The sequence below is a fragment of the Danio rerio genome, chromosome 3 (assembly GCF_052040795.2).
Source record: "Danio rerio strain M-AB ecotype USA chromosome 3, GRCz13ab, whole genome shotgun sequence".
Classification (NCBI taxonomy): Eukaryota; Metazoa; Chordata; class Actinopteri; order Cypriniformes; family Danionidae; genus Danio; species Danio rerio.
Genome location: NC_141023.1, coordinates 28,517,107 through 28,542,284, shown reverse-complemented (window position 1 = coordinate 28,542,284; position 25,178 = coordinate 28,517,107). Strand labels below are relative to the sequence as shown.

At 34.9% G+C, this 25,178-nt stretch overlaps 1 protein-coding gene across 4 annotated transcripts in view; it reads right to left on the bottom strand.

The window, feature by feature from the left end:
* cacna1ia (calcium voltage-gated channel subunit alpha1 Ia) overlaps nucleotides 1-25,178 on the bottom strand; it is a 413,765-nt gene that overhangs the window by 291,933 nt on the left and 96,654 nt on the right. For all 4 annotated transcript variants that reach the window (XM_087244595.1, XM_087244597.1, XM_087244598.1 and 1 more), the window contains one exon: nucleotides 4,502-4,757. In XM_087244595.1, coding sequence (XP_087100721.1) covers nucleotides 4,502-4,740 — 239 coding nt within the window. In that variant the 5' untranslated portion in view covers nucleotides 4,741-4,757. The remainder of the gene's footprint in view (nucleotides 1-4,501; nucleotides 4,758-25,178) is intronic.

Here is a 25,178-nt window from a genome sequence, read left to right as displayed (position 1 = left end):
TGCACATCCACTACATTTTGGACTTGATCCAGTATGTCATGGTGCTACAGGCTGCAGCGAAAACACACTCATTTTAAAGTCAATCGCTGATCAATATTTTTGGATCATTTTAATTTGCATAAATGAAACCACACTGTAAAAACTTTTATGATCAATTAGTCAAGACAACATATGTTTTTAGTTCATTATAACTTATTAAACTAAGTTAATCAGGTTCTAGTTTTATTTTATAAGTTACGCAAGCTGTTTTAAATCACTTTAACATAAGTTCTATGGACTCAATGTTAATTTGAATCAACCTAAAAATTTAAGGCAACTTTAAATTAAAAGCAAATTACTGTTTTTACTGTATCCTTTTACAGTAAAAGACAAAACGAGGTATTTTATGAGAAAGTATAATAACTATATGTCATTTAAGTGGCAAAAATGACTAAAAATAACAAATGACTCATGTGCTACACTTATTAATTATATAAATTGTTTTCTGTAGAAAATAATGTCATTTAAAAGTCAAACCTTCACTTACATACTAATCTTAAATTGTAACCTATGAGGTATACCTTGAATGCACCTGTGCTTAGTTTAAAACCGAGAAAGTGCTGTGTGAGCAACCCTGGGATACACACATCACTGCACAGTGCTCATGAATGAGCGTGCTCTATACTGACACAGAAGATGTTTTATGTGCTCACAAAAGTATTCCCGTAGCTTAATAATATTCCAATTGAACCATTCACTAAAGGCATATGGTCTGATTTGAGAATGCTTCTTGGTATTTTTCTGGACCATTGCTGTCACATCTTGTCATGAAAGCAAAGCTGTGGGTTCTCTCATGCGGAAACTCCAAACATGAAGAAACCTAAGGAGATATCCATATCGTTGCATTATATTGATTCAGCATGACTAATAATCACACAACTATAGAATCATCTGACAATGATATATTTCAAACACATGACTGAAGTTATGAACTGAGTTGGGAGCAAAAACATTAATTATTAAATGTAGTATTTTCATGTGCAGCATGTACCACACTCAGCTGTAGTTCCTTAAAAAGCAATGTAAACAGCTGTCATTATAACAGAAAAATTGTATTAATTTCTATCGTCCTTCCAATTTAATTCATAATTTTTTCTTCATCTTAGTCTCTTTATCTTAGGGATGTCCCGATCATTTTTTTGCCATCGAGTTGGAGTCATTTGATTTTGAATATCTACCGATACCAAAACCCAATCCGATACTTCTTTAATACATTAAAAAAAAATAATGTATTAAAAAATCAAATAATAATAAAAAAAATCTAATATAAAAACAAATAGCACCTCAACTTAAAACACCCAGCAGGCAATACCAAGTTTACATTTGTCACAGTTTGCTATGGCAATGTTGCCGTTATCAACTTTTTAATACGTCCAGACCGCAGACATACTGCCTCTTTCCACTTCAAGCTGCTTCCGTGTCCTACTTTGCTGCAGAGACGCTATTGGTTAAATGCTGGCAAAGTGATGTCATATCACACGCATTGCTGTTTCTGTGTGAATTCAAGAAAAAGGTCTAACTCTGTGCCACCGCATAACTATAGATGCTTTAATAAATAATAAGAATATATATATATAATGTATCCTGAGGTAACGTCCGATTCCAATTGAGTCTGAAACCGAATGATCAGGACCGATTTCTGATTACGTTATCGAATCTGGACATCCCTACTTTATTCATCAGCTGTCGCCACAGACCTTTACTGACAAAATTTGCATAAAAATCGCCTTTGATTAATAATTGCATTGCCCTAAACTATATGTATGGAAAAAAAAAACTAAAAGTGATAACTATTGAAAGTATTTAATAGTTGCAAGCTGAACATAATACAAAAAGAACATTTCATAACTTTCTTTTTAGTCCTCAAAAAACATTAGGATGAACTATTCATTTAAAATCTTTAGTGTTAGTTCATTCAATTATGATATGTGCAGATAAAATGGGAATTAAACTGAATCACAAGCTGAATTCTTCTATACATTTAGCTGAAGGCACAATGAATGTAAATCAGTGTGTAATTGACTTTACAAAGCCCTTTGGTTACATTGTACCTCAAATGCAAACAAAGTGACAGCAAACACTTTTATCTCAAACACTAAATCACTAATTAAAGTGTTTTGACAAGGGCAACAATGCGGAAAAAACTATTAAAAAGATAATGATTCATTTTGCCAACATATTAAATATGCAGGGAAACGAGATTAATGGGGGGGGGTAATTTCCTCTCTTTCCTCCCTTATCTAATCTCTCTTATTACTAAATAATTAGCAAATTGCCCCTTGGGCTAGATAAAGAGAACTCCACTTTAATTTCAATATTTCTGAAATGTAAACCATATGATATCAATAAGCCACCGGTTCTCTAGAAGTGTGAAATGTATTTCTGCCTCTACTACGACACAGATTAACATTGTGAATGTTCTTCATTCTTGAAAGCATGTCAAATTAATCTCAGAACACTTCTGACCATAAATAAAGTCATCAAAGTATCTCTTCATCCTTCTTCCCTCTCTCATCCCTTGCTACCTACAAGTAATAAAATCATAACAAGTTACTGAGACATCACAATAAGACATTTAAACAAATTTGGCATGCTGTGTAGATGTGTGTGAGTGCTTCTGAAAATCAGGGTTCTTACACCTTTTACAACTTCAAATTCCAGCAAATTTCCAGCACTTTCAAGGTGCATTTCTATGCTTTTCCAGCACCTAATAACCACGGTTAATTCTGTTTATATATGCTGTATATACTTTTTTCACATTTAAATCCATTGTGCTATTTTAAAAAACACTATATGACATTTCAACTTAAATCGTTGAGTACTTTAGTTTAGAGCATAGATTTATTGGGATAGTTCACCCAAAAAAGGTTAAAACTAAATAAAAAAAAAAGTTCAGTTATTGGGTGAAGTATGTTTTTAAGTTTGGTCTCTTTCTACCTAAAGTTGATATCTCAAAAAATGAGCTTACAGTCAGATTTTGTTTGGGTATTAGTACCAAACTTTCATGACCAGTTGTTATTTTTTTTACAGTCATTGGATTGGCGTTTCAGGTGCAAAGATGCATGCAGATGATCTGAATTTGAATTGTGTTAATTTGAATTCTTGAAAACTTACAACTTTATTTTTACATACCCAATATCTGCAGTCTTTGAATTCAAAACCATTTTTTTTTAAAAAACATGTCTTTAAAAATCTGACTTAAAAAATTAAGTTGTCTTAAATTTCAGATGTTCAATAATCAAGTTAAGAAATACAAATTCAAAACATTTCTAATAGGACATAATCAGTATTGTTAACTTACAGTTGTTAATTATTCAATTTAACGCAATTCAAATTCAGATTGTTTGGCTTATTATTAGCTCCATAAATACGCACATGCGATGAACATTTTGCAATGAAAACTGATCGCACGACAACAATTTATGCACTCACACATATGCTCCCAAATATATTTTGAGGTCACATAGATAAAATCGTGTGCATATGCAACCAAAACAGTCCCAATTTCGAGCACTGTTAATATAAATTCAAGCAGGTTCAAGCACTTTGTTCAAAATCCAAGCACTTTTGTAACCTTGAAAACACTATATTTAAAATCAAGCATTTTCCAGGATTTCCAGCACCCGTAAGAACCTTGGAAAATGCTTCTGCTTTCAGTTTTCCCACTACTACTCCCTGACCGGCTATAGCAGTCGGAGACGGCATTGTTTGAACGCGCTCATCTTTGTGGAAACAGCGAACACTCCTGATTAGCGCCCTGTGGCTGTTCAAGCAATGGGAGATTTGGGCCTCTCTGGGGAAAAGAAGACCTGTGCCCATCCTGTATAAAAGGCTTTCACTGATCCCAGCCAAATGAGAGTGTCAGCCAAACCAACGCAGAGACGTGAAATTCGATTTAAGACACTTTCCAAAGGAGTCGGAGTCCCCAAGGCAGCCACGGCTAGCTGGCAGAAATGCACAGAAAGGGAAGAAAAAAAAATCAACTTTCAAATTTCAAACGACAGAGGAAACTCAGCCCTGCTTTGCAAACCACGCCAAGAATACATTATCAATGCACTTTAAACCCTTACCTACGTAAACAGACTTATTCATTAATATTTCATTGTTTAAAATTCATTATTTAACCACACAAATTCATAATATATGCGCCTCGACTTTCCAGTTGCATTTTCACACGTTGACATTGTAGCTCAATGTCAATGGTGACAACTGGAGAAAGTCTTGTTGTTGACAATGACACACGACACCAAGTCGCTTACGTCAAGCTGTCACTCGGGGTGTGTTTAGATCAGCTTGTCACTGCGATCTCACAGCACTTAATCACTGCCTTGCTGACTAAACAGCAGTAGGAAGTCAACCGGTTTATTAGATACCTGTGCTCTAAGTCAAACTCAAATGCGGAAGCCTTTGTTAGAAGTCCCACTCTACTCACAAGCTCTGAGCGCCAGCTAATAAAGGATATGGGCTTGACACCATACGAATGCACCAGTTGCGTGGGCAGGTGGTCTGTTTGAGGCAGAAGAAAACCACAGGCGCCAACTCGGGAAACGGCACGACCAGAGTGCTGAGGTCGCTGCCTGTATCATCGCACGGCCCCACCTCTTCGATGATATCATCCCCTTGGGAAGGGCCGAAGTCCTCGCATAGCCCCGCCCCCACCTGGCTCACACCAAGCGGTACGGGACACTCCTCGGTCGTCATGGCGACGGAGCAGAAGCCTGTGAAAAGTGTATAAAAAAGACATGAGTATTAGGTAGTTGACAGCTTTTTTTTTTCTATACGGATATTAACAAAAATCTGAAAACGAGTCCTCAAAGGTCTAGCTTAACACATTTGCAACACTTACAAATGATAACTGTTTTCACTAAACATGGTTTTAAAAATAATAACAGATGCTGATACTCTGCAATGTATCACAGCAACGAATGTGGGAAAAATGTGTCCATATTAAATGTCACTGCTTGCTTAAGTCACACAACAAGGTCACTTCTTATAGTAACACTGCTGAGATTTCTGGAACAGGGTAATTTTTTTTTTTTATTAAGATTATTAAAAACGGTAAGGACTGCATGTTAAAAACACATTATATTGATGATTCACTTAAGACTTTCTGCTGACAATAAGCTACATGGAATTCTGCAATTATACAGTATGTCGAAAAGCAGTTATTAGTGTATTAATAGAGTGTCTGCTTAATATCTGCTAAAATGTTATTTTGATAGCCCTCAACAGACATTATATACTGATTATAGGTAAGTTTGCAAGTGCTTTAACTAGGGCTGCATGATATTGGAAAAATCTGATACTGTGATATTGTATTGCTGTGCAGTTAATATTGCGATACAAATACAGTTTCACCAGGTAGTTTGAATTGGTTTTCTGGGGAGTCTAACAGTTTTAAGGTAGTGAATATTACTACAACGTAAAAAAAAAAGAAAAAAAAAAAACGCTTTTCTTTGTCTTATTTCTAGTCCAAATTAAAAAAAAAATTGTAGATGAGGTAAAAATGTCATTTTGTTTTCAACTTCAGAAGAAATGTGGCAAAAATAAGAGTTTTTCTTTAAAACAAGCAAAATTATCTTCCAGTGGGGTAAGTAAAATAATCTTGCTTTTGCTTTGAAATGTAGATATTTGGACTAGAAACAAAACAAAAATTCTAAGTATGAAAAATGTAAAAAACTTTATTTTTTTGTTGCACAAATCATACAAATTACATATAAATATGGCAATAAATATAAATCTGCAGCTCCTAGTCAACTATAATTCAGACTCAACATTGCATATCTTGCGACATGACTGTTGCAGATGTGCACACTGTGATGATGTGATATATTGTGCAAGCTTATAGCTTCAACATATACTAACCGATGAATAAGTAAAATGTTTAGGAACCCCATATCTAATTGAGTACACAGACAACTTGTATTTATGTCTAAGTTTATACAGCAGTGTTTATTTATAATTATAAATGCTGCTTTGAAGAGACATGGAATATCTCTTTTGAAGGGTTTATATTGCACACTATTACATTTACTTAAATGATTGATTTACTCAGAATGACTTTTTTACAATAGTAAAACTATCAACACATTAATACATTAAGATAATAGTGTGACATTCAAAATCAACAATCATGTATTCCTCACTAACAATTCCAAAAAGGCAGTTCCAAAATATTGACTAAATAAAAGTGAAACTGTAATTGGCTCGATGTGAAGCACATAATCGCTGAAATATTGACGCACAAAAGATGTCTCCCTTTAAAGATTATCATATCTTTGCTAAAAACCTGTCTCTATGGAGATATTCGAAAATCTTTTATACTTCTGGAACTCTACTGCTGTGCTCTATATGCTAGATAGACTGCAATACAAGCTACACGGAAACAGATAACTTTCGATTAGCTCATATTGTGCCGGTGCCATGTTCGTGTGCCAGCACTGAGCCGCTCTGTCATCTGCTCGGCTTTCATGAGGACTGGAAGAAAAACAACTCTAAATCCGTAATGAATGCAGCAGCATATTGTGCTTACATCCCCGTTCGTTCATTCACTCGGAGCACGCAGTGACTCATAAAGCCGGAGAAATGCATTTCTGCAGCATCAGACGCATCCCTCACCTGACTGAAATTCTCACCGAAGTCCTCCAGTCCTCCACGAGGCTCCATTAGCCCTGCTCACTTCAATTAAATCTAACAAGCCACTTTCCTTTTGTCCTGGAACACAAAATCTACCTACTGTCAGTGTTGCTGTGGTGATGAGCTGAATCTAATTTGCAGTTTCTCCTTTTTTTCCTCCCCTCTCCCTGAGTAGATGCTGAGGTGCCAACATCTAAAAAGCCTCCATTTGGAGCCATTATTACTGTAAATACAGCTAAACTGAAGAAACTCAGCTACACCCAATGAGAGTAGGGAGGAAGAACAGAAGCGGATAGTAATAGACATGCAGTGTACCATAGGGCTGCATTGTATTGGAAAAATTAGACTGTTTTTCTGAGATATACAGTTAAGTCAGAATTATAAGTCTCCTTGTATATTTTTCCCCAATTTCAGTTTTTTCAACACATTTGTAAACATAATAGTTTTAGTGACTAAATTCTAATAGCTGATTTCTACATAATATTTTACTAGACTTTTTCAAGATACTAGCATTCAGCTTGAAGTTGAATTTAAAGGTTTAACTATATCATGCAAGTTCGGATGATTAGGCAAGTCATTGTATAACGATAGTTTATTCTGTAGACAATGGATAAAAATACATAGTTTAATGCCTGATTTACATGGAGCTTCAGCATCATTGCTTGATGGAGGGCGTGTCTGAAGTTGGGGCTGAGGTGATCGCCATAGCAGCATCAGCCAATAAAATTAGTCAGCAATTGGCTACTGTCTGAGCTGCGGTATTTAAATAAAGCGATCTGACTGGTCTAGAAATTCCTAACTTCTGCAGTGAGCATTGCCACTGAAGTGGTGCAGACAAATACACAAATTTATTTCGCAATCCTTGACGTCACCCATTTAAAATGAATGGGAAACATTGAAGCTGATGCCCTGTGTGAATAGGGTGTAAGAGGGCTAATAATACTGACCTTAAAATGTTTAATAAAATATTGAAAACTGCTTTTATTCTAGACAAAAAATAAAAATAAATAAAGACTTTTTCCAGAAGAAAAAAACATTTTAGGGAGTAATGTATAAAATCCTTGCTCTCATTCCTTCATTCATTCATTTCCTTTTCGGCTTAGTTCCTTTATTAATCAGGGGTCGCCATAGGGGAATAAACCACCACATTATCCAGTATATGTTTTACCCATACATACTCTTTAACACACATACACTACATCCAATTTTTAGTTTATTCAATTCAACTATGGCGCATGTCTTTGGACTGTAAGGGCAACTGGAGCACCCGGAGGAAACCCACGCGAACACGGGGAGAACATGCAAACTCCACACAGAAATGCCAACTGACCCAGCCAGGCTCGAACCAATGGCCTTCTGGCTGTGAGTGCTACCCACTGCGCTACTGTGACGCCCTAAATTCTTGCCCTGCTACACATTTGTTTGGAAATTTTTGGAAAAAAAAAAAATTCACTTCAACTATATTAAGATATGAATACAACTTTACAAGATGACTTGAATAGCTTTATAAGGAAAAAAATGAATCATTTTAGATCTATTGGAGTTATTTCAAAAGAAGTGAATCATGAATAAAATGTAAAAAAGAAATTACATTACAAATACGAAAGAGCAACAGTGCTTTATGGTTTTCTGTGCAGTCAAACAGTAATCAAGTGCAGAGATAAAATAACCAAATTTAAAATAACACTGTATAGCAGTGGCCACCAACCTTTGACCTACCCCAAGGTCTAGCGGAAAGGCATGATCTACCTATCAAAAAAACTGAGAGAAAAATAAAGCTATATTTTTCATTTGTATTTTCAGCTTGAGACCTTTAATTTAACATTTTGAACTATGTAAAAAGCACTAGTTTAACCTGCTTTTAATTTTTGTAATTAATGCAACCAGAAAGATCTGTGACAATGCACTTGGATGGCATTTGAAGGGGGTAACAATTTGGGTGACAATGCACTGTGATATCAGCCGTAATCAGATCACATGAAGTGCCTGCAAATTAAAAAAAAAAAAAAGATTGGTAAAATGATTTTCAATTATACGTCTGCAGGTACTACATTAACATTTTGTAAAGGGCTGTAATTAAATTCCACACATATAAAAACTATATTAAAATATTATAATATAATTGTAACTGCGGTTTTGTCATTTCACAGTGTTATTTTGGATATTATTATTAGTGTTGTTTTAGGTCATTGGTGCCTTTTAAAGCTGTTTTTATTAGCAGTGAGTTTTGTGTGCTCATTTCCTGCTTTTTCGTAGTTTAATCAAAACTGTTGAGATATTTTTTAACTCACTACGCTGTAGGCGTGCATTGAAAACATAAGTGTGTCGCTCTTCATATGCAATGCTACCTATTTGCGTGCGCAAGCATGTTTCCATTTGAGCAAACTTGAGCGCACAAAAGGCACAATATGTGAACAGCCCATTATTACTTTGAGGCTCATATGAAGAGCTGTATATTGACATTGAGGCAGTTAACCACACTGTAAAAATGCTTGACCTAAAATTGTTTTAATTGATTCAAAGCAACTTTTACAGTCATCTTAACTTACATCAGTCAAACTGACCAAAATATTAAGATTATTTTGTATATCTGAAAAGCTTCAGTTGAAACCAGATTGACTGATTAATATTGATAATAGTATGTTATTACATTTATATAGCACTTTTTTTGATACTCGAAGTGCTTTACACATTTAATTTTTTTGGTGGTAGTGGTAAGGAAATTGATCTTCTCTTTCACCACCAGTGAGCAGCATCCACCTGGATGACGCAACAGCAGCTATACTGCACTACACCGCACACCACACACCAGCTGGCCAGTGGGCAAATTTGGCTAGGATGCCAGGGTTAAACCCCTACTCTTTCAAAGGACAATCTGGGATTTTTAACAACCACTGAGAGTCAGGATCTTGATTAAACATCTCACCCAAAAGACGGCGCTCCCTAAGCAGTATAGAGTCCCTATCAATATACTGGGGTGTTAGGGTCTGATTAATAAATCATTTTAAAACTGCATCGGTTCTCCGCCTCCTTCTTCCCGGCGGCCAAAAGGGGCGTGAACTTCATTACATCTTTGAATCGGGGGGTCTCAGAAATCGACCCATTGTATTAGCAGGCATATACCTGTATTAACGGGCTTGCCAAACAGAAGCGAATAAACAGCTATGGCCTTCTGGGTAAAAAAGGGTTTCTTATATTTGACGTATTATTATTTTTTTGTTTTGTTTAATTAAAACGTTTAAATATAATAAAAATACATATAATAATTAAACTTAATAATTATATATTTATTATATTTTTTCCCGCGCCTCCCCTGACATGCTCTGGCGCCCCCCAGGGGAGGCGCGCCTCACACTTTGAAAACCCCTGGTATAAACAAATAAAATTAATCTTTATTATAGGTAAAAAATTTAAAAAGTCCTTGCTTTAAACTCTCTTAAAACATGTAAATGATACACTTTCACTCTATTTTGGTTAGACAGCATAGTCTATGCAGTGACTTCAAATTTGCAGAGATTTTTTTGGTGCCTAGTCAACTATAATCCCAACTCACCATATTGCAGATGTGCACGTTGCATTGTCGATGCTGGAATGATATATTGTGCAACCCTATACCGTTTAAAACGGTTTGTCTTTCTTGCATTAATTCTCACTGTCATCCCTCGCTCGACTAATTTGTTTCATTTCGAGTTTCTCATCATCTCCTTTAAAGTTTCACGGTGTCTTAATCTCTTTTCTCTCTGCTCTTGCTTCCCTCTCGTCTCACTCTTGCAGGGAGAGCGCTGTGGTAAGTCTCTCTCTTGTGTGTTAACGCTAAAACACATTAGCACTCCTAATGGGAGAATAGACACTCTCACATTCAACGCTAAAAGCTGCAGGAAGCCCTTGAGAGCTCGTGCTGACGCTTCTGTTTAAATCAGCTGCACGCTAAAACACCTTTAACTTAAGCACACATTCACCTTACAGTTAAACATTTGTAAACAAAACGCTCATGTGGGAACTAAATATTATGCTGCAATATTGTTAGATAAAAATCTATGGTAAATCAGTATGTGGGAAGTTTTTGCTGACATCATTATACTAATTTGATTTATGTTAAAGCCAAGTTTTTCAAATAAAATAAAGTGATAAAAAACAAGAGAGCATAAATTTTTTTATTATTTATACTTGGATATTTGTATACAAAATCTCTAAAAATCCCACATTTTATAAAAAAAAGCATCAAAATGTCAATTTTACATGTAGATGTAGTTTTTAAATCTAAAAACTATACATTTAAGTTTAAAAGTTATATTTCAGTATTAAAGGTTTATTATATATAAATGTGTTTATGTTTTTTATATTATTTTCTGTTTTCATTTTAATTGTAGTTTAGTTGCCTTTTTTATTGATCAAGGCAAATTGTATTCATTGTCTCCAGGAAATCATTTTCTGTTATTTCTGATACACATGTAGGCTACTGACTTAATGTTTTATGTACATATATGTACTGTGTCATATCACTTAGCTCTTACTGTAATTAAAAGGATGCCAATAAATTTCAAAAACGAATCTGTTTATGTGGCAGTTGATATTATGCGGCAGTTGATAATCCTGCCTGTGTTTTAAGATACATTACACCCACTGCTTCTTTTGTGAGGTGTCTTTTATTTATTTTTTTATAATTTAACTATTTATTTTTTTTAATTTTGTTAAAATGTTGCCTTTATTTAAAAATGCTGCCCATATTTTTAATTGCCTATACTTTTTAAATCTTCTGTTACTTCTGAACGTCAGTACAAAATGGCAGAAAAAATAGATATATTTCAACAATCTACATCCAGTTTAAGTCTTTTTACCCTCAATCATAAATCATCCAAATAACCACACTAGGAGCACTATCATACACCCAGCGCAATAAGACGCAAGATGTGTATGGTGCGATTTGTTGCTATTTTCAGACCAGCACAACTCTAATATTCATGTTTTGCATCACATTGTTTAAATAACAAATCCATTTGCGCCACTTTATGGACTCATGGGTGTACCGGTCTAGAAAGGAGGTGTGTTGAGGTGCATTTATACTTCTGCATCAAGCACACCTGTAAGCTACAGCGCGGCCTACGCGTGGACACATAGCCCTCGCAGTGGCAGTTGGTGTCGCTGGCGTACACCTCTCAAAAAATGTAACTACACGTTGCAACGACGCGTAGCACAAGCTCTATGAAGAAACTCGACACAGAGTAACAAACACCTTCCTGCCAACTAGCGTTTCAGAAGTGTTATTGCAAAGCAACAGAAACAGCGTACAGAAGTATGAATGCACAGCTACGCGTCGTTACATGCGCCGAGGGTCACGCCGATCACTTGACGCAGAAGTATAAACCAGGCTTTAAGGTGCATTGTTTTTACGTTGCTATTTTGAAGACTAGAAATAGACCACGGTATTGACAAAGTAAAAGCTGGTCTAAAGTTTTTCCGTCCTTAAAATAGGAAAAGGGGATTTACCCTTAATGCTTTTGCACCATGTGGTTTAGACTTTGTGCCTAGATCGTTAAAAAAAGCCCTCAGTATTAAAAGGCAAGGGTTCACAAACTAGCATTTTTGCAAAATGAGTTGTAAATAAATAATATACAGATACTTAATTATATTATATAATTTCATTTAGAAAGATATGCAAAAGTTTGCTTTTTAATACTGTCTGGCACACGATTTTAAGAGCATTGATTCTTTAAAATATAGGCTACAGTTCAATCAAAGACTTATGTGACCTTTAGGCTGAACTGTAGCCTATATTTTAAAGAATCAATGCTTTTAAACTCACGGCAACATAGATGTTTTGTATGCTGCATCTATACAAATCAAAGTCAGTTGCACCACTATCACCCCGAGTTAAAGTGTTATAATGAAAGATTGCAAAGAGAAGATGGGTCGGCATTGTGTGAAGCAAAAGAGAGGAAGAAAGTAAAAGCTGTAAAAAGCTTGAGCGAAATGGTCAAACGCAGTAAAGCCTTTTGATATTTTCACCAGACGAACACATGCATACTAAAAGCTCTTTAAATCCCTTTAGACCAGGGTGCGTGTGCCTTTTATCACTGTTCTCCCTGGATAGCACTTACACAGCTAAAGCTACAACCACAGTGTCTGACTGGCTTCCTCCGTCTCTTTGTTTGCCTCTCATATCTGAATTTCTGCTTATTAATAGTGATTCATTCCGTCAACACATTAACTGTCCTTGAGTTTTAAAGACCGATTTTGTAAAGGTATTAAACTATGTTTTGTTCTTTCAGACATTCAATATATTAAAACCCTAAGAGGCTGAAAACTGGCTGAAACACAGTTGGGAGATATGAGTAAAGTGAATCGGGATTCACCATAGCTGCGTATAAACTTTAATTGGTTTGCACATTTCTTTAGTGCTATTAAAGACACAGTCTTTAATAGAGGTTGGGAAACTCTGATACTTCATGATTAATTCCATTTCTGTCAATTGGTGAAGTATATGTGATCTAAGTTGTCAACGTTCCCTATGGTGAATCACATTCTTCAACAATGATATTCAAATTGAATTAAAGAGCCCATATTATACATGAAATAGGGTCATATCTTGGTTGTAAGAGTCTCCAACAACAGTCTAATATGCATGCAAGGTCAAAAAACACTTTCATGGTCTTATAATCTGCATTTATTTTTACCTAATTATCCCAGCGACTCCTGTATGAATCGCCCAGTGATTCATTTGTTCCCAAACCCCTCCTTAGCGCGGAGCTAATCTGCGCTGATTGGACCGATGACAGTCTGTCGCGATTGGTCGACTGCCTTCAGTCAGAGAGGGAAATGGTTAATAGCTAATCAGCAATTTAAAAAGTAATCACAGTTCATACACGCTCGATAGTGTATGCGTGGATTTTAGCTGCCACACTATGGCGAGTGGATAGTGCTACGGATAACCGAACGAAGGAGACAGTCGTGTACTCGCCATACCACACACACACAAAAACACACACACACCTCCGGATGACAACGCTCCCGCTTCCGCCCGCACCCGCCAGGTTTTAGCCTGAGAACCCGCTCCGTTTTCTGCCCGCCGCGCCCGGTCCCGCTAGAGCGGAGAACACAACCAAAAATCACCCAGTATACAGTCCAGACAGCCACACAGCACAAAGCTCGTTCGTTCGTTCGCTCTCTCTCTCTCTCTCGCTCTCTCTCATACGCTCTCTCATACCAAGCAGACTCTCTCTTTCTAATTCACATAGCAATATCCGTGATATTGCTAGACAGCCCGCTCCCGTCCCAAATTAAACCCGTTACCGACCGCTCCCGCGATTTATTCGGAAATTTATTCCCGCGCCGCAGAAATCTGGCGCGGGGACAGCCGCGGGAATAAATTTCCGAATAAATCGCGGGAGCAGAACTCTAGCACGGAGCTCCATAAACAAACAGCACGCGTCGCGTTTTTAACGTGACTTTGCATGCGATAAGATAATATATCCAGTTAACCTGATACAGTACACGCGGTTACAAGTTACAAATCACAACTAAATACATTTGCAAGCTAGAGTAAACGAGGCAACAACTTTAACCGCACGTACTTACACTTGAGAAATGGAAGAAACCCATCCTGACGTCCATCAGTTACTCTTTACTGATCCTTCCTTTAACAAACTCAGATGAAGTATTCTTTGTAGCATGTAGCTTCCAGAAGTTTCCAACTGCTTGGTTATAATGCTGATGTTTCATCTTTGGGTAGAGACTCAATATATCCATCTGCAGTGTGACTTCAATCAACCGGCATGTTTGTGTGTGTGTGTGTTTGTGGGTGTGTGTATGTGTGTGTATGTGTGTGTCTGGGTTTCTGCGTCAGAGGGCGGGGCCTCAGGTTTGAAATCTCCCGGGTTTGCGCGTGCACGTGAATAACTTGGTTTATTGTTTGAGCAAAGACATTAGCTCTTATTAATATTAATGACCCTTCCAAATAAGGTAAAAACTGATCTTTCATTCTATAGGGCCAATTTCTAGGGATTCAAATGGGCTTGTTTCTGGAAATATTAAGGTCTTATACATGCTATATACTGTAGATACAAGAGAAATTTTAAACCATGTACCAATGTATTCTATTGCATTTTTAATGTGTTGAACATATTGTTAATCCCTGTAAAGCTGGTGTGATACAATCTGCATTATAGAAAGTGCTATAGAAAAAAGTGACTTGACTATATGACATGATATGACGGATATCTTCAGAGGCAAGCTTGTGAAGTGACTGTCAAATCAGCTCTGACGATTAAGCTCATGTGTCTGTTTTTCACTGTTGCTCTGTGTGAGGTGTGTGATCTATAATCCGTCTGGGTGCGACACTTTCTCACAGTTCATCTCCTGCTTTAGTGTTCAGACAACATCAAATTGTTCATTATAATACCAAGTACTATTTATAAAGTGCATTTTTGAATTCAAGATTAATGCATTCCATGTTCATTAAAGTGCAGTGTTTAAAATACAAGAGTGGAAACAAACATTTTCACACAGTGAGAAATAAGCAGTGGCATCTGTCTTCATTTAATCTCCATTAAATATTAAACTTACTAATGTAGGATCATACAATTGGCATTTACTGTCCTCGTTAAAGACTTGGTTTGTGGAAGGACAAAATTCAAATATTTGAATTAATAATGCATAATGAATTAATAATGAATTTGGTTAAAGAAATTATTGAAATTGCTGTTCATTTGTACTAAGCTTTCATATTTGCCTGATAATCATATTATAAAAGCAATAAGGTGCTGCTGTATTGCGAGTAAGTCACAACTAAAGGGGTTTCTATGGAAGCATATGAGTGGTAAAACTAATTTAGCAATGTAATTTGCAAAACAGCAATGCTATACATAAAATGGCAATGCATTTCTGTTTCTGAATTTGCATTGTCCATCACATTTAGTATGTGCATCATTTGGTGCAAAATGAAATGAACATTATTTACATTTGCCATTTCCAGCCATAGTTTGAATATGTAAATTACATAAAATGTTATGTTTTACAAGCAATTGAATAGATGGAAACATGTACAAGCAGAAAATGTAGCAAAATGATTTTTTAAATGCATTTAAACTCATGCTTAGAAAAACGTAGAACTGCATTTTCATCACTGTGGACATTTCTAGCAGAATTCAGTGCATTTCAAAATAGAATGAGCCAAAAGGTAAAGCAAAAAGGTTAAATGCCTTTTTAATGGATTGACATTCACGCTTAAGATGTTTTAAAAACTCATTTTTGGGTTAATACATTGCAACAAAAGTTAAGTGGTTTTGAAAATGTATTCTCATGATGGCCATTTCATGAACAAATTTAACCAATTTTGATACAAACATCCCATTTTTGCTACTCATATGCTTTTATAGGTTGCAGGTACATCACAGTACAGCAATATTGATACATACATATACATGTTAATATGTCACAACTGATGACCTTCATTTCCTTATATTCTTTTTTAATAATTATTATTATGGTTATATTTTGAATAATGCATGAATGTTTTCACTCTTTTTTATTTTATTTATTATTTAATAATAGCAAGAACAAATTAAGGAGGTATTTGATCACATATAGGAGATAATCTGAATAAAAAAGTATTACAAAGTGAAGCATTTTGGATTCATAAATTAAAATCACTTACATCAAGAGGAATACATGGGGAATTGGATATTTCGCTGATTTTCTTTCCGTGTTTATTTGTTTATCTATAATATCTATCTATTTTTAATAGCTTATCTACACTGTAAAATTTAAGGAAATGTGTGTAATTTAACGTCCGTTATTTTACAGTAAATTTCTGTAATTTAACATTTCAAGTAACTACATTTACAGATTTTTTTACAGTGCATTTATAATATTTTAGGATTCTAAGTATATATATATATATATATATATATATATATATATATATATATACACATATATATACATATATACATATATACATATATATATATATATATATATATATATATATATATACATACATATATATATACATATATATATATATACATATATATATATATATATATATATATATATATATATATATACACATATGTATATATATATATATATATATATATATATATATATATATACATATGTATATATATATATATATATATATATATATATATATATATATATATATATATATATATGTATATATATATATATATATATATATATATATATATATATATACATACATATATATATATATACATATATATATACATATATATATATACATATATATATATATATATATATATATATATATATATATATATACATATATATATATATATATATACATATATATATATATATATATATATATATATATATACATATACATATATATATATATATATATATATATATATATATATATATATATATATATATATACATATATATATATATATATATATACATATATATATATATATATATATATATACATATACATATATATATATATATATATATATATATATATATATATATATATATATATATATATATATATATATATATATATATATAAACATTATTTTTAATGTTTTGGACTGCTGGAATTTCATTGTATTGATGATTGTATTGATTGTATTAAATTGAATGTATTGATAATTAATGTGTTACTTTCCTGAACATTGGTAAAAGGTGAAAAAAAATTTCTTGTGGGGTTAACAATTTAAACAAAAATGAGATTTGATTTTAATTATTCAGTATAACATATGACAAAATGTGATAATAAAAGGTGAGATAAAAGGAAGGAGAGTTAAGATTGTATTACGCACTGTGGAGGGCATTACCAAAATGTTCTAATACGCCAAAATGTTCTAATATACCCTTCCATAAGGTAGATGTAAGATTTTTTATTTAACTTTTTTTGTTTGTTTTGTTTTGTTTTTAGGACAACAGTATGTCTAGCGGAAAAGATCTCCAAAGATGTTGTTTTAAATTCTAAAGAAATTTGACATAGAAATAGACAGCAGAAGTCAATGATTTATTTGGATTATTTAGCCTGACATGTTTACTGCTCCAAAATATTTAAGTTGTTTTTCAAAATAAAATATATTCTGTTCAATAGGGGGGAAAAAAGTTTCAGTTTTTTATCCAGCATTTAAAAAGAATATATTTTAGAGCAGTAATCGCAATACCGTCAAACCATGAAACCGAGATATTTTCATCCAAGGTTATCATGCCATCAGAATCTTATACCGGCCCATACCTAGTGTGCATCTGCCAAGAATGTAAAATAAAGCTTTATAAAATAATGAGTGCTAATCATGACCTTCTGAATAATATTATTAACATTACGCACCAAAAAATAAAAAATTGCGTGCGCACAGTGCAGACTTTATTACTGAGCAAGAACCAATATCGAAATTATAATTGTTTTAGAAATATATGTATCATATGGCAACAATGCCTTCCTAGTCATTCTATCTTAAAGCTATGTAACAATGCAGTAAGTTTGTCAAACTCAAACACACACACACATAATAGAACAATTAATTAGAAAAGCAATAAGTAAAACCAGGACAAAAATGTGTACTTTGAAAAAGGAACTGCTGCTTTATTAAGATTAAAATGTAAAAGCAGTACCTGACTGTGCTGACAGCTCAGTTTGGCCAGTCTTGGGCTTTCGCATGCTCGAAACTGTCATTGTGAGGTTGTTGGCTGCCTTACAATTCAATTTGGAGCTTCAAAAGTTACATCGCAATAAGAGTTGCTCTGTCATTTTGTCTCTGGCCGTGTGCTAAGCAGATTAAATTGGCCAGCATCATACGTTAACTGTCATTTTCGCCATTTTATACGGATAACTGCCACTTTTACAGACTGCAAGGCATCACATGTTTCACCACACCAATTGATAATGCCATCGAGTAGAGCTGCATGACTCTGGATAAACAGAGAATCACAATTTAACTCTTTCAATTACTATAGAGATTGAGATTCTGAACGGACAGCGAACCAACATATACTATAATTTGCAACAGGTTTTAAAAGATGTTTACTCGCTGCAATTAATGACAAGCAAACTGATGCTTGTAGACCCTAATATGAACTAACTCTGGGGTTTCCAAACTTTTCAGCCCACAACCCCTAAAATAACAATGCTAGTGACCCCCAAATTCCTCTTAGGCCCCGTTTACACTAGTGCGTTTTAGTTTTAAAACGGCGTTTTAGAATGAAAACGATCCGCGTCCACACTCGCGTTTTACCCAGCGTTTCTGAACTGCTCTCCGTCCACACCAAAACGCTGAAAACGCACATCACGTGACCACACACACACTCTCAGGCAAGCGCTGTAGCCAATCTACCCAGATGAGAGCTGTGCTAGTCGGACTTCTCATCAAGCATCTCCCGCTGGATCTAACCTCACTATATTTATTAAACGGAATATTTCTTTCATCTTGTTGTCTTTATTTAACGACATATTCATTGGACATTGGAATCTATTACTTGTTCTCAGGTAACGTGTTTTGGCTAAGCGCAAAGATAAGTTAATGATTAATGTAAGCACGTACATTCTGTATATTGACTGATCGCTTGCCTTTATTTCCTATAATGTATAAACTTATTGTATGTTATACTTTTGTAATGGCCATTATCGATTAAAACTGATATTCAGCAAAGAGAGGGTGTGTTTCGTATTTTCACTGAAATTGAAAGGAGGCAGTTGTTATCGGCTCCGTTTTGTTATAAATATGCACACAGTGAAGATGACGCTCATATTTGCAGCACGGCGCCTCAACATTTCTGCTGTCTGTTTAGTTGTTAATATTAAAATGAAAATAGGCAGTTCCTTATATCATGTTTACATTTTATTGTTGAGAAAGTGAAACAACGTAGCCAGGGTGATGTGAATGAAGTTATAAAGTACACTGTTCCCTTTGAAGATTTACCCGTGTCCTCGGTATAATCTGTTTTCCATATCAAACTGAGAAGAAGAGACTGCAGCCATGATTAAACTTGCGAAGTTTTAACTTACACGGAGAAGATGCAGGACTGAACTGTGCGTGTTAGGCTACTTAATATTCAGGAAAAGCCCCAATCAGAGAGGCGAATGTCTGCAGCCCCGCCTCCGTTTTTAGATGTCTCCGTTTTCCATCATCCACACTGAGACGGAGCAGCTGCGTTTTAGAATGAAAACGGCCTCTCCAGCGTTTTCGAAACGCTCCGTTTTCGGCGCTCGAGAACTCCGGCGTAGTGTGGACGGATGGCGTAACCGTAGCAAAACTTATGCGTTTTCAAACTAAAACGCATTAGTGTAAACGGGGCCTTAGGTGGTTATATATATGCAAAGTTGCCCATACAACAACAGGCCTATATAAACACAAGCATATTGACAACACAATAAAGTGCAACAGTCTAACAACCATATTAATTTTATAGTCATTTATAAATTTGTTTTATTTAATATTAACCTCAACTAAAGAGACTGGTAAGCACAGTGTTTTCAGCACAAGTCTATTCTTGGTTTAATTTTGGAACAATCAGAGATCATTCTCAATAATCAGTTTTGGCCTGTATTTATTTTTTATGTGTTTGATTGCCATAAAGGTGTCAGAAAGTTTAACCTGGTGCTATAAAATCAATCTGCTGCAGTTGATGCCATTGCTGTGTTGTAAATACACAAGTCCTATAAAAAAGAACTTAAAGGCTGATGGTTTTTTTATTGCATATTGTTGTTTTTTACTATTAAAAACAACTATTTTATCTTATGTGGGTTATGGATAAAATATGGTCATTCTAGTAGTTTAATTAAATTTATTAGCGACCCCGTCATTGACCCGTGACTCCCCAGGGGGTCCTGAATCCCCCTTTGGGAACCAATGAACTAACCAATAAATAAATGGTAGCTTTGACAAATGGTAACATGTATTTTTGAAATCAAAAATGATTTAAAAGTCCACCCTTTAAATACCAAAATATTTTTCAGAACCTAAAAAAAATCTGAATTCTGCCATCAGTTACTCATCCTTGACTTGTTCCAAACTAATTTTTTATTCTGTTAAACACGAAATAAAATCCATCATAGGAAAAACAAATACAATGAAATTCAATTAAATTTTGGTGAATTGCCCCTTTAGGCAACACTTCAGAATATACCTAAACACTTTTAGAGAAAATAGACTTATGGAAACATATTTTTGCAGATTTTAATATTTTATTTAAATATATTTCAATTGAAAATATATATTATTTACCACATGGAAGTTTCCTTGCATGCAACAAACACTTTCTATAAACATGTATATTTTAAATCAATATTGTTGAGCTGAAAACACTAAAGACTGAAGCGGTTTTACATTACATTTTTACATGACATCTACCTTCTCTGTATCAGCAGCAGCGTAAACGTACACCTAAATGTCTGCTATGATTGTATGTGTCAAAGCTGAAGAATCACCATTTAGATAGAAATAAAAGAAATAAAATGATTGTTTATGCAGCTCTGCAATTGCGAGGCTGAAAGAGAAAGAAATGGGAACACATTTACATTCGTTCACTTACTCTGACAGTTAATGTTACATTACTTTTGGACACAAAATGATAAATAAATAACTCAGGTGAATGGGAATGCAGCACTAATTGCCAAAGCGTGAGCAACTTTTGGCTCCAGTCACCCCGTCAACTGTGCTTTAGACTAATGTTACACTCTCTGCTTGCAAAAACAACCGGCATCTTCTATAATTGAGCGCTAAACATTGCGCGCTCTTGATTATGAATGCATGAAGGCAGCAGATATGCCAGTGTCTTTATGGGGTGCCAGAAAAGTCTGTCAGAAATTCTTGGTCGAATTACAGTGTGACATCAATTTATGTTTATGCTCTCCGTCTGCAGTTAGAGCCCAGTAGGGAGCCGAGCCCCCAGCACAAACACAGGCCCGCTAAGCTTTCTTCAACCATGATAATTACAATGTCAGTCATATTTCAACAAAACCCAAATGCATGCAGCAGAAGTCGCAGGCTGCCATCAGCAAATGTTGCCTTATTAGGCTATATTGAAAGAAATAAACTCTTTTATGAGAGAACTTCGAAGGATGGTATGAATAGAATGAATACTAAGAGCAATAATATGAAACCATTTTACAGGCTGAAATAAAGGTAAATAAAAATAAGTAAATAAAACTGGATTAGCTATTAAAAAGCAACAGTTATTTCCCAAGTACTGTTTTTTAAATAAAAATTTTTTTAAACAAGGGTTTTAATTATAGTGATGCTCCGATTTATCGGTCAGAGATCGGTATCGGCCGATAATCACAACTCGATCTGTACTCGCTGATCTGGCCAATCTCATAAACCAATCATAAGTGTTTGTTTACAAGTTTACAAGCAGAGGAAGATGCACATGCATGCCACGGGTTATACATTTACAGAGCTACTACACGTATGCAATGTTTACAAATTGCATTGCTAATAATTTTTTAATCTTTTTTTCAGATCTTTTAATCTTACTATTTTTTTCAATCTATTTTATCAATTATTTTTTGTAAAGCTGTCTCTGACCATTACATGTTAGCAACATCCTTAATTCATTCTCTTAGGTAAGGCGAGATCTCATACATAGAGGTAAAATATGCAATGGCAAAGATATGTAAAGCTTGAAGCATCAGAACTGGTACTTGGTATCCGAACACCATGACAAAAAAAAATACAAAAAAAACCATACTCAGTATCGGCTGAAACCTCCTGATCAGTACTCGAATACTCATTCATAACACATCTATAAATATCATATATAACACATCTGTAGTTAAGCGGTGGAACAGAGTTAGATCTCCTTCTTGACAGAACAACAACGCATGCGGCATGACATCACTTTGTTGCAGAAACAATATTGGTTGAATGCTGGCAAAATAGAACACGAAAGCAGCTTAAAGCAGAAATGTCTGCGGACTGGAGGTATTATAAAGTTGATAACAACATTGCCATAGCAAACTGTAAGATATGTAAACTTGGGATGGTCTGCCGAGTGTTTTAAGTTGAGGTGCTATTTGTTTTTATATTAGATAATTTTTTAATATTTACACTTGCACTAAAGTCCAAAAGTGAAGAATTGATGTTATTTATTACTTGATTGTTCAAGCTACCTCGCAGAAGCGCTCGTTTTGTTAACAGAGTTGTTGAATGTTAAAATAAGGTAAATTAAATAAAAAACTAGGAACATTCTGGATCTGTTTCTTCGCTTTTCTTTTTTTATGTATTATAGAAGTATCGGATCGGGTTTCGGTAGATCCTCAAAATCAAACGACTCGAACGTGAGGGCAAAAAACCTGATCGGGACATCCCTAATAATTATTTTATTCCAGCCAAAATAAACAACACAGGCTTCTCTCCAGGATAAAAAAAAAAATATAGGAGTTACTGTAAAAAAAATACTGTAAGAAACTTATAATATTCACCTAAGCAGATTTCACATTTTGTAAATTGTTTTATTCCAGTCAAACTAAAATAAACAATTTTCTCCAGAATAAAATATATTAAAACTTTCTTGCTCTTTTAAACATTAGGAATTTAAAAAAGAATTAAACTTTTACAGGAGGGTTCAATTTAATATACACAAAAACGGAAGCATAATTCATCTCAACTGTTATTTCAATTTATTTTCAAATGACTTTTTTATTTTGATTGTAATGTAATAACAAACATCTTTTATAAAGATGCTTTGGAACAATTATTGTGAGAAGTGCTTTACAAATATACCTGTATATTTTAAAACAACGTTGCTATGTGCTCCCTACATTTTCTACTACTACTACTACTTGGAACTCAACTATGTTCAGTTGTTTTGTACAGTATCTGAAATGTTTAATGCTATGCACTCAAACAAGATTTTTGCTGCTTGTTCAAATAATTTATTAAACATAAGCTGAAACAATTCTTGAGATTTCTGGGGGGCAACTTTTGTTTTACACTCAATCCACTTAAACAACATGGGACAACACAAATGCACTGTTTGGAACACTGCATTTTCTTTTTCAGTATGCACTTTCAAAATTGCTGGGTTCCACACAATTAATTTGTGTTAAGACAACTTACAATTACACTCACCAGCTATTTCATTAGGTACACTTTACTAGTACCGGGTTGGACCCCCTTCTGCCTTTAGAACTGCCTTAATCCTTCCAGACATAGCTTTAACAAGGTACTGCAAATATTCCTTAGAGATTTTGGTCCATATTGACATGATAGCATCACGCAGTTGCTGCAGATTTGTCGGCTCCACGTCCATGAAGTGAACCTCCCCTTCAACCACATCCTAAAGGTGGTCTATTGGATTGAGGATCTGGTGACTGTGGAGGCCATTTGAGTACAGTGAACTCATTTTCATGTTTAAGAAACCAGTCTGAGATGATTTGTACTTTATGACATGGTGCGTTATCCTGCTGGAAGTAGCCATCAGAAGATTGGTACACTATGGTAATAAAGGAAGGACTTGGTCAGCAACAATCCTCAGGTAGGCTGTGGCATTGACAAGATGCTCAATTGGTACTAATGGGCCCAAAGTGTGCCAAGAAAATATCCCCCACACCACTACATCACCACCACTAGCCTGAAACTTTCATACAAGGGAGGATGGATCCATGTTTTTACCAGATTCTTTGCCAATTGTAGCCTTAGTTTCCCGTTCTTAGCTGACAGGAGTGGCACCCAGTGTGGTCTTCTGCTGCTAAAGCCAATCCACCTCAAGGTTTGTATTGTTGTGCGTTCAGAGATACTCTTCTGCATACCTCGGTTGTAACAGGTGCTTATTTGAGTTACTGTCATCTTTCTATTAGATCAAACTAGTCTGGTCATTCTTAGATCTTGAAATTTACATCTTGAAATTTTAATTTACTTGAAATGCTCAGCCCAGCCTGTCTGGCACCAACAACCACGCCATGTTCAAAGTCACTTAAATCACTTTTCTTCCCCATTCTGATGCATTGAGTTGCTGCCATATGATTGGCTGATTAGAAATTTGCGTTGGACAGGTGTACCTAATAAAGTGACTGGTAATTGTAGGTTGTTCCAAAGAAATCGTAAGAATCTTGAATTTCAGTTGATTTTAAATGAGTAGCTTGAACAAACAGCAAACCTCATGTTTTTGAGCGTGTGTACCACATATGTGTAAGTAAATGTCAAAAAAGATCCAATGGAAATCTAAATCAGAAGAAAAAAAAAGAAAAATCCGCTCTGAGACATCTTTACAAGCATCAAAAGAGCCTATGCTTCCTTCAGGAGCATCTGAAGAGTCTGACTGTTCTACACCTCTAATCCTGTCCTTTCTCCCAGCGTGCCCAGATTGCACTAGACCTCTCTCTCAAGCAGTCTCTCGCCGTTCCTGTCCTCTGCCTCTCCATTTCCTCAGAGATGGCCCCTGTAATGAGCAAAGTCACGTCAGGGCTCAAGAGAGTGGATGCCAGTGGATTAGTGATTTGTTACCGCAATCTGTTTCGCGGCATTAGCCATATCAGTTGCATT